At 41.5% G+C, this 11,710-nt stretch overlaps 1 protein-coding gene across 1 annotated transcript; it reads left to right on the forward strand.

The window, feature by feature from the left end:
• The first annotated feature begins 1,548 nt into the window (after window positions 1-1,548).
• LOC121580744 (diencephalon/mesencephalon homeobox protein 1-A-like) lies at window positions 1,549-11,019 on the forward strand. Its single transcript, XM_041895761.2, has 5 exons — window positions 1,549-1,806; window positions 6,528-6,693; window positions 6,835-7,013; window positions 7,333-7,720; window positions 9,118-11,019. The coding sequence occupies exons 2-5, from the start codon at window positions 6,540-6,542 to the stop codon at window positions 9,540-9,542; spliced, it is 1,146 nt and encodes a 381-aa protein (XP_041751695.1). The 5' UTR covers window positions 1,549-1,806; window positions 6,528-6,539; the 3' UTR covers window positions 9,543-11,019.
• Window positions 11,020-11,710: the final 691 nt, after the last annotated feature.

The following is an 11,710-nucleotide window of genomic DNA, read 5'->3' on the forward strand; positions in this document are numbered from 1 at the left end:
TCGAATAGAATTGGAATAATAACTTCATAACATTGTTTACAGTGTGTAATTCGTGTGTAATTTCTACCCGTCTTTGGGTACCTGCTAAATACCTCTTTCTCTCTCTCTCTCTCTCTCTCTCTCTCTCTCTCTCTCTCTCTCTCTCTCTCTCTCTCTCTCTCTCTCTCTCTCTCTCTCTCTCTCTCTCTCTCTCTCTCTCTCTCTCTCTCTCTCTCTCTCTCTCTCTCTCTCTCTCTCTCTCTCTCTCTCTCTCTCTCTCTCTCTCTCTCTCTCTCTCTCTCTCTCTCTCTCTCTCTCTCTCTCTCTCTCTCTCTCTCTCTCACACACACACACACACACTCTTGGACAGAAGTATGTTTCCCAAAGAAAATTGCAGAACAGGCTATACTATACTAGTCCGAACATATTCATGCATTTGAGTGTCGTACATATTTCAAAGGGGGGCATGTGTGATATAGTGGGTGAAAATGCAATATTCTCCATTCCATAGGATATGTTGTCTGCAATTCAATTTCACCCTGGCCCTCTTTCCCAAATAATATTTTATAAAATATGCAAGCTTTACGTTAAAGGCTACTTTGCGCTGCCCTTAATTCCCACCTAAACGGTTTTGCTCCGAGATAAGAGAGAAGAAATGTTCTCTACAACCCCTTCAAGAAGAGAAAGGCATTATTGTTTTAATCCTCTTACCCACAGTCATTTGAAGACAGGGGTTTTTGGAGGCTGAGATGGCGTCTTGTCTTCCCTATCCTAGCCCAAATCCTTCAAGGCCGGGAGAGATTCTAAAGGCACTAGCCTGGCATCTATTAGCGTTCTCTCCAAAGTATTTCCACCGCGCTCACTACTCCAATGGCATGAGGAAAGCCGAAAAGCAAATAAAAACCAACGTATAAGGGCTTTTCCTAAACCCAAAAACGTGCATCCATGCACATCACTAATGCCAACGTATTCTGAGGAATATACATTTCATTGCACACAAAAAACATTCAGAATTTTTTTACGAAAAAATACAAAATAATTTTAGACCATGCAACGAAAAATGTCTGTCACTGGTCATAGGAAACATTGAAGTTACTACACTGATCAATACAATTAATTATTATAAAATGATCAAAAATATTAGAAAAGATAATTGAACAGCGTTTTAATTCCGGAAATGTCATCCATCTCCCAATTAGAGGCTACTCTATTCACTGATCAAATATCCCTCAAAGGCAAGACAAATATAAGTATACTTGTTTTTACGTCTTGTTTTCCACAATTAAAAGGAGTTGATACTGTTCTTAATCCATACATTGACTGAATGTTTATCAATTCAAAAGCAAATGCAAAACAAATACATGTTGACTGCATATGGGAATCTGCAGACATTTTTTTATATTCTAAAGTTGATGATTTCGAATATAACTAGGGTCATTGGCCAAACGTCTGCTACTAATGGTGGAGAAAGATCCTCTTTATTTGATTGACAGCTTCAAGGACCACTAGAAAGCTTACATGACCTAACAGAGCACTCTTTAAAATCCCTCTTCAGCTCATGGCCCCGTAGATGGCAGCTTCCTATGTTGAGCGCGAGACGCACAGGATTCAGACACGCTGAAAGTAGCCGAGCGCGCGTTTCACACGAGACATAACTGCATGGACTTGCAATCGTTCGTTCCAAATCGCACGAGGAGCACGAGAAAGGTGGACATTATAAACAAGGAGCCATAGCTATAATAAGAATCCTTAGAAAACCACTTTAGAATCGGGATACACTTCCAAGCAGCACAACATCCAAAGACAACTCGACTGACTTAGCAAGAGGTAAGAACTTTTTGGACATCTCTGGGACTGGGTCAAACTTGTAACCTGTCAATGCTGGAAACAACGGAGTGTTGATACACATATGTTGCAAAAATAGTTTCATTATTGGTGCACACTTTATGCGTATAATAAACCTAATGGTAATTGCACGATATTATGTTTTACAAGACGTCGTCGATCAAATATCGAGCGAGCATTTACAGTATAGCGGGCACAGTGAAATTATATTTTGGCTGCAGATGTGAAGGCAAGACTTGACATAAGGAATAAAGTAAGCCTATTGAATTGGTATAGATTCCAGTACATTTTTGTAGAATTAAAATGTGATGCAGTAAAACTATCCAAAACATTGCCAAAGATACTTAATAGGCCTATGTTTTATCACAATAGGCTGCTGTCGCATGAGAATGTGATGTCATGCAAACATGAATGGGAGATCTTGCAAAAAATGGTATCTTAAAAAATAAATCAAATTAATATGTAGATATAAAGTGTTTTGTGGAAATACTTCGGTGATTTCCATCTGGGAATTATGACGCAAGAACTTAATGAGCGCATGAGGATTTCATGGCCTGGTATTGCAACTTTTATAGGCATAACAGCTACATTTCATGTCATTTCCCTTTCATAATTCTTAACATTCAGAAAAATAAAGTACATTTCAACCCTCAGATCTATAGGTTCAGATTGAATAAACAAAAAAAATATGTTTTATTTTTAGCAGGGAGTGTCTTTTTAAAGGGAGCCCTGTATTACCTTTTCATAGAACTATAAAATCAAATACAATATAAAACATGTCAAATACAAAACAACACAAATTGCACAGACCCATGCAATTGTGTCAATATGAAATTGCAATTAAATAGTTTAAACTAATAGTAAATTAACGAATAGTTTGTCAGGACTAGTGGTTTAGGCTACGTTGCTATCCCGTGTTGCCTCCGCCTCCTAACGTGAAATTCGCTAAGCAAACACTTTTCTCGCGGCCATGTACAGTCTGGAAAACAAAAATTACTCCGACACCCCAAAGGGCAGATTGTCGCTTGCCATACACGAGTCGCCTCGGGCCGAAGGGTTTTCAGCAATAAAATGTTTCCTAATTTAGTCAGATCAAAGAGTTGCAATGTACATGCCAATTTACATAATGCCATTTTAATAATCGAAGCATTGAACAGTGCTGCCTGGGGCACTCAAAAACATATAGCCTGGAGAAGGGATATGAATAGACAACAATGGCAGCTAGACAGAATAAGCAGGCTTGTGTGGTAAATATGGTAGGCCTATCATAACAGTACAATGATCAATAACAAAATGCATGAATAACGTGAAAGTACAAAATAAGAATTAGTATGAGTAAGTAGCCTCGTTCTCTTTCGCTCTCTCACGCACGTGCGCACGGACGCACAAACACGCGGGCACGCTGTTGAACAGCACTGTAAGTCCGTCCGTGTCAGCGTTGATGATAAATGGAGAGCCTCGCAGTCGAAACCTATTTGCACTTCCATTAGACGGGGAGCCAAATGGGGATCAATATGCATATTTTACCCACGGAGAAGCCATACATCTCAGCCAAAACGTTGCCCCGGGGCGATGGGATAAGAGACCGCGAGAGAGGGGAGGGAGAAAAGCGGGGCCCATTCAACTCAAATACTTGGGGGAGCAAAGTAAATGTTTAGCGAAGCACCGCCCTTCTGTCCAGGCGAATTAACCTATTCCCCATTGCCCTGTGATCACATTCATCAGGCATTGCAGTGTAATAGGTTGGGAATAGGCACTGCGGGTGTCATTCACAGACCCACACACACAGCTCCCTCATGCACACACATAACATGGAGATCAGCTTCATGGTGTTATAGGTCTGAGTTTATTGTTCAAATTATGAGTTGTTACAAAAACCTTTCATAATGCAAGGGGGGAAAAGGCAAATTCCTATTTATTTGGACGGAGTGTTTGATTCGTTAATTTGATTTAATTGTTAGTAAAACACATTGTTATTTTATTAACCTTCATTTTGACGGAGTCAATGCTGAGACCAGTTGGTAGAGCATGGCGTTTGCAACGCCAGGGTTTTGGGTTCGTTTCCCACTGGGGACCAGTATGAAAAAAAAATGTATGCACTCACTTACTGTAAGTCGCTCTGGATAAGAGCGTCTGCTAAATGACTAAAATGTAAAATGAGCCCTGTTTAGCACAACAATGCACATCAAAAAACAAAATAAACTTTAAAACTACACATCCATATACACGACAATACATGAAAAACACAATCATAAAAAACAGACACATTCTTTATTTAGTAATGGTGTTATGGCCCAATAGAGATCTCTATTTGAACGCAATCAAATATTGAAATAAACGTTGCAATAACACAATTGTCAACATCATTCATAATATAATATCGATAGGCCTAACATTATAAAATAATAATAATAGCAAATAACAGTTTACCAGACCTATTAAATTGTTGTGTAGGTTACAACTATATAATTTAAGGTCTTACTTTATCATAAATTAACATGATTAAGGGATTAAGTGACATTGTATGAAGTGTCAAGGGTAATGAAGTGAATTAACTTCAAATAAAGGCTTACTTGTCAAGAATGTTAGCAATTACAGTTAATATTCAATTAAATACATCAATTTGATCCTTATCATAGACTGCATTAAGTGCAGCGTCACTGTTTTTTAAATTGAATTGTGTGTGGATAAATGAAATTCGTGACTGAATTTGAATTATCACAGCCTCTTTAGCCTTGGGCAAGACTTGAGGCTGTTCATTCTGTTGTATAATATTCTTATGTACAATGTAATATGTATAAATTGACTAGAATAAATGAGTCCCAATGCGCTCTTATATCAAGCTTATCTTGATAAGGGAGGGGGGGGGGCTTCCTCTGACACCGCCTAGTATAGAGGTCCTGGATGGCAGGAAGCTTGGCCCCAGTGATGTACTGGGCAGTACGCACTACCCTCTGTAGCGCCTTGCGGTCGGATGCCGAGCAGTTGCCATACCAGGCGGTGATGCAACCAGTCAGGATGCTCTCGATGGTGCAGCTGTATAACTTGTTGAGGATCTGAGGATTCTGTATCGCAGATCCTGAAATGGCCAATGAAAATAGGCCTAAAGGAGCACAGACACCGGTGAAGAAAAACACATTATAGGCTACATCCCAGGCCTAGCATATCAAAATACTATAGTGAGGCAATTTAAGACTTTAGGAACACTCTCCCGCTTCCAAATCTCCAGATACCTGCCATGCATGGGAATATTTATATATTTCTCTCTGTTATAATCATAACTGCTCGAGCCTCGAAGATATTCCTTCTAGTCAAAGACCTCCACACTAATACATATCTAATCGTGTCCTAAAGCATTTCATTTTATCTATGAAAATCTTAAAGCGGCAAATAATAACCTACAAAAATGTGGGATGAGATAGTTGGCCTCGGATACCTACATATAACCCACTGGGCACAGATGTCAATTCAACGTATATTCCACGTTGGTTGAACGTTATTTCATTGAAATGACGTGGAAATAGCATTGATTCAACCAGTGTGCTCAGTGGGAAGGCTTTGATTCCTTTGCTGTAAAGTTGTTCTGTCCAATAAAATTAAGGATATACTTTGTTTATTTTAAATTAGGCTTATTGTAGCTAAATATAAACCAACATTTTTCAACAAATAGTAGGCCTAGTTAAAATGAACTAAAGTGGCTGCTAAAATTCATAGGCTAACCAAAGGAGATAATTCAGTACGCCTAGCTAAAGCATTGGTATTCACAGAAGGTATTTTAAAAGCCTATCATAACTGTTCAACATAAGACATTTTTGTCATTTAGCAGACGCTCTTAAATCAGAGCGATTTACAGTAGTGAGTGCATGCATACATTTTCATATTTGTTCGTATTGGTCCCTCCGTGGGAATAGAACCCACAACCCTGGCATTGCAAGTGTCATGCTCTACGGACTGAGCCACACGGGACCTCTGTGATTTCAGGTTGCCATCCATGCGTGGAACAAATCGTCTTATATAATTTCCAAAGCGTTTCATCAACGCAATGATCTCTCAAAGCAGCGCATTCAAAGGGGATTTGCGCTTTTGGTGCGATCCCAGGGAAAGTAAGTAATTAAATTAATTCATAAGGCATCCGTTACGCTTCATTAAGTGAACGAGTGATAATTACGCCATACCCCAATTAAAATAATTTTGTATAATTAATGGCTTGAACCAAGCAATAATTGGATATGAATGGTTAACGTTTTTGTCCAGATATTAAAATGTATTGCCCCTGAGCCATAAATCTACCTTGACAAAAGGAAATGCGTCTGTATGCGATTCAAATGACCACGTCTTAGGCTATTACAAGCACCACACGACTCTGATAACTTTAACATTAACAAATTAAGCCATGGTTCATCAAGGATTAACCAACCTTGGTTGCACAAATAACACAAAGGTCTCCATGATTGCAACTTTATATGAGGTGATGAAATGCAGTATGCATAAACTGCAAGTGCACCACTGTCTACACACAACATACAAAATATCCTGAACTGTCAGATCATTTTAGCCAACAGTGAATTTAGACCGTTCATTACGAGCGTATCCAAAATTGCACGTTTACGCATGCAACAATAGGCTATCGAACTGCTCGGACAGATAGCCAAATGAAAACATTCAAGCAAATACTAACATGATCTATGCTTGTGTTCCCACAGGTAGTGGCCGTCATGCAGCACTATGGAGTGAACGGCTACTCTCTCCACGCGATGAACTCCCTGAGCGCCATGTACAACCTGCACCAGCAGGCCGCGCAACAGGCGCAGCACGCGCCAGACTACCGACCTTCAGTGCACGCGCTCACCCTCGCCGAGAGACTGGCTGGTAATTGAGTCCAACAAACAAACTTTTACACACACAAGGTATCACCTTTGATGATCACTTACTGCCATATCCCCCCTATTCCCCTGTCCAATTAATTAAACTTGCCGAGTCTCTTCTCTTCCAACGGCTACACATTTCAAGACATCATCCTGGAGGCTCGCTACGGATCCCAGCACCGCAAACAGCGCCGGAGCCGCACCGCGTTCACCGCACAGCAGCTCGAGGCACTGGAGAAGACCTTCCAGAAGACCCACTACCCCGACGTGGTGATGCGCGAGCGCCTGGCCATGTGCACTAACCTCCCGGAGGCCCGCGTGCAGGTATGGAAGGCACAGTCACTACAGAATTAACATTCAGAATCCATGGCACCTATAGATTGAAATACAAACAATATTGATTAATTGTATCTGAATTATAATTCATTAAATATATTTAACACTGGGTAAACAATCCAGAAAAAATGACTTTAGTCATTTGTAATTCTTCTTTGCTTTTCTTAAAGAAGAAGTTCTCAAAAGACAAACAGTAGACAGGCCTATACCAAAGTAACACACATGTACATCCACAACGACTTGCCTTCATCTCAAGCACCTTGAGCATGCTTCTGACTGTCTCCCAATCTGGCAACCTTTCAAACAGGTGTGGTTCAAGAACCGCCGGGCCAAGTTCCGCAAGAAACAGCGTAGCCTGCAGAAGGAACAGCTCCAGAAACAGAAGGAGGCCAACCGAGAGGGAGGTGACAAGGAGGAGGCTCCTACCACCATCACTCCAGAGAACCAGCTCCCCCCATCCTCTTCCTCCTCTTCCTCCTTGGAGGTTGAGGGTCCGCCCCGTCTGTTGGTGTCGGAAATTAGCGTGGAGTTGAACGTGACCTCGGCAGAGCAGTCAGGCAGCGAGTCGGCCACAGAGGACAACAACACCGATAAGGAGGAGGAGTCTAACCCACAGAGGGAGGAGTTAAAGAGTGAAAGGGCGGTGACACCCGGCAACGTCTCTCCACCCTGCAAACGGCTTAGCCCCAAACCTGGTAAGGACAAGCTCTTATGACTGGCACTTGTACATCTCTAATATATTGTAGCTTCATTGGTGGGGGGGGGGGGCATTAGTAAACAGACAAAGTTAATCAGAGCATTCCTTTAGGAATGTCAATAAAGAGTAAACATATGAAATGCTCACGTTGTCACCCAACATCAGTTCATTTCAGTCATACAGGCAAATGAAAAGGTGGCACAACAGCTTTGCCGGTTCTGTCAGTTCTACATACAGTGCTATGAAAACGTATTTGCCCCCTTTCTAATTTTCTCTACTTTTGCATATTTGTGATACTGAATGTTATCAGATCTTCAACCAAAACCTAATATTAGATAAAGGGAACATAAGTGAACAAATAACACAACAATTACATATTTATTTCATAAACAAAGTTATGCAACACCCAAATCCAGACCTAACTGTGGAATGCAGTGTTTGGTTTTCGCCAGGCATAATGGGACCCATCTCGTCCAAAAAGTTGACTCAAGTTTGCCAAAAAGCACCTGGATGATCATCAAGACTCTTGGAAGAACGTTCTATGGACAGATGATTCAAAAGTATAACTTTTTGGACGACATGGTTCCAGTAATGCCTGGCGAAAACCAAACTCTGCATTCCACAGTAAGAACATCATACCAAAGGTCAAGCATGGTGGTGGTGGTGTGATGGTTTGGGGATGCTTTGCTGCCTCAGGACCTGGACGACTTGCCTTAATAGAAGGAACCATGAATTCTGCTCTGTATCAGAGAATTCTACAGGAGAATGTCAGACCATCCATCTGTGAGCTGAAGCTGAAGCGCAGCTGGGTCATGCAGCAAGACAATGATCCAAAACACACAATCAAGTCTACATGAAAATTGCTAAAAAGCAACAAATTGGAAGTTTTGGAATGGCCTAGTCAAAGTCCAGACCTAATCCCAATTGAGATGTTGTGGCAGGACTTGAAACGAGCAGTTCATGCTTGAAAACCCACACGTCACTGTTAAAGCAGTTCTGCATGGAAGAGTGGGCCAAAATTCCTCCACAGTGACGTGAGAGACTGATCAACAACTACAGGAAGCATTTGGTTGGAGTCATTGCAGCTAAAGGTGGCACAACGAGTTATTGAGTGTAAGGGGGCAATTACTTTTTCACACAGGGGAATTGGGTGTTGCATAACTTTGTTTATGAAATAAATATGTAATTGTTGTGTTATTTGTTCACTTATGTTCCCTTTATCTAATATTAGGTTTTGGTTGAAGATCTGATAATTCAGTATCACAAATATGCAAAAGTAGAGAAAATTAGAAAGGGGGCAAATACTTTTTCATAACACTGTATGTCTGCCTCCCTGCCTACCAGTGAAACTTAGTTTAATGTTATTGACTCTTATCTGTTTTTTCCCTTACCCAGAATCCCCCATGGTCTCCCGGTCTGTGACGCCCTCGTCCAGTGGTGTCAGCAGTGGGATCTCCCAGAGCCACACCTACTCCTCCTCCCCGCTCAGCCTCTTCTGCCTGCAGGAGCAGTTCCGCCAGCACATGGCTGCCACCAACAACATGGTGCACTACCCTTCCTTCGACATGGGCACCCCCCCCTCTCTGCCCTACCTGGGTATGAATGTCAACATGTCTTCGGCCCCGCTGGGCTCCCTGCCCTGCCAGTCATACTACCAGTCCCTGTCCCACCACGCGGCCCAGCAGGTGTGGAACAGTCCCCTGCTCCAGGCCTCCGGAGGCCTCCCCAGCCAAAACAGCAAGACCACCAGCATCGAGAACCTCCGGATGCGGGCCAAGCAGCATGCGGCCTCCCTGGGACTGGACACGTTGCCCAACTAAGCCCCAGGATCTTAGTGCGGCCTAGCCGGGAGATCAATACTACATCCCACCCATCCCTTGTCTGTAACCTCCGCAGGCCTGTAGCCACCATACCCTCCAGCAGATGGTTTCGGGGCCATTAGTAGCCAGAGTTTTGAAAACCAAAATGGCATCTCACCCTGGACCGAGTTCTCTCCTGCTTCTTGCTTTATCAGTTGCCTAACTTCTGGCCTTGCACAGGCTATACACATGATCTCTACAGCAGAGCAAATACACTTCATAAGTATTTACGTGTCTAGTGTTGCACTTGGTGATAAAGACTTTGCAACGTAATGTTTACAGATAAAGGATGAATTTAGGCACTTTGAAGGGAATTTGTGTCTTCAAGGGGGAAAATACATTCGTGCCAGCATTGGTGGCATTGAGAGACTACTTGTACCATGGGGCCATTAACAATTCAATTATGCCATGTATGTACATAGCACATTCTAAAAAAGCAAGCACATTCATAAATATTAACTCAAGCCATGTTCTCCTCGATTTCTTAATTAGAAGTGACTAATTTGCCAGTTTAATGCCCAGTATTAAACCATGTTGTACAGAGACTGGCTTGGTAATGAGAAAATTATTTCAGTGACTAAATGTGCAAGGCTTTTAATTACATTTTGCCCTGGACAGAGGGAAGGGGAGCATATGTAATTATGAACATGCAAACCAATTATGATTCCCTTATATCCAAAGCTCTGAGCAGAACAAATGCCACCAAGGCAAGCAAATTATTAGTGTATAGCTGCACAACCAAGAGAATACAATACAACACAAGGAGATACACACCTGGAGAAATGAACCTGCATATTTCATGTTTACACCTCTTTCCGCCATCTACCCCCTCTGATGTAACTTGGTAACAGCATCCCTCCACAAACTGAATAGGGGGCCTTTAGGGCTGGGGGAGAAGTAGTATCCAGAACTTCCTGTTGTACTCTTTAAGCACTTTGAGGAGTGAACAAACTTTCAATTCTTGTCAATGATGCACCTGTGATTCTCTCTGTGCTGGGATCCCATCAAGTCCTTCAACTCCGATTATGTAAATAATTGTAATATGTAAATTAAGAAGAAAAATAAGTCTATCTATTAATGTTTACCGGTAAGGCAAATGTAAAGGTGTTCATATGTTGTAAATTGATCATAAACTGTCCTAGTTGTCAGTTGTAAGATAGTATTAAATGGGCTCACACCATTCCATGACCTTCTATTCCCTGGGTTACTGAAGCTATACTGTCTGGTAGTCTACGTATGAGCTCCACTGTGGCTGTGATCGTAAAAGTTCTACTGTTTCTCTCCTGCCTGTCATACTAATTGGTCCAGTGGTAGATTTAAAATGTTGGAGAGACTAATCCGGAAACCATAGGCATTATATTTTTTTCTCTGTTAACAATGTACGTTTGAAAAGTGATGTTGTAAAATAAATCCTAAATAAAGCAATGCTTGGTCTTTACATAGCTTCCTTCTTTCTATTTTTTGTTCTCACATGACAAAGCTATCCACAGTCTTTTTCCAGGGGAGGAAGGAGTGCAGTGTGGAGGAAGGGAGTGAACATTTAGAGGAAGAGAGCGAATGTGGGAAACGAGGAGGAAAGGAAAGGTGACAAGGATAACAAGAGGGAAAGACAGACAATAAAACGGTAACACTTCACTTGACACCCAGTGTCATAATACATTAGGAACGGTCATAACCACGTCATAATATGTCATAACAGCTGACATAACTTGTCATAACCTGTCATAATATGGTCATAACACTGTCATGACCCATATACAGTGGGGAAAAAAAGTATTTAGTCAGCCACCAATTGTGCAAGTTCTCCCACTTAAAAAGATGAGAGAGGCCTGTAATTTTCATCATAGGTACACGTCAACTATGACAGACAAATTGAGAAAACAAAATCCAGAAAATCAAATTGTAGGATTTTTAATTAATTTATTTGCAAATTACGGTGGAAAATAAGTATTTGGTCACCTACAAACAAGCAAGATTTCTGGCTCTCACAGACCTGTAACTTCTTCTTTAAGAGGCTCCTCTGTCCTCCACTCGTTACCTGTATTAATGGCACCTGTTTGAACTTGTTATCAGTATAAAAGACACCTGTCCACAACCTCAAACAGTCACACTCCAAACTCCACTATGGC

This window comes from Coregonus clupeaformis, chromosome 14 (assembly GCF_020615455.1).
Source record: "Coregonus clupeaformis isolate EN_2021a chromosome 14, ASM2061545v1, whole genome shotgun sequence".
NCBI lineage: Eukaryota > Metazoa > Chordata > Actinopteri > Salmoniformes > Salmonidae > Coregonus > Coregonus clupeaformis.

Bases quoted from the DNA above. Each gene is read 5' to 3' on its own strand.
- LOC121580744 (XM_041895761.2), top strand. From the start codon at position 6,540: ATGCAGCACTATGGAGTGAACGGCTACTCTCTCCACGCGATGAACTCC. The intron at 6,694-6,834 runs GTAATTGAGTCC...ACACATTTCAAG, and splicing joins CCTCGCCGAGAGACTGGCTG to ACATCATCCTGGAGGCTCGC. The intron at 7,721-9,117 runs GTAAGGACAAGC...TCCCTTACCCAG, and splicing joins ACGGCTTAGCCCCAAACCTG to AATCCCCCATGGTCTCCCGG.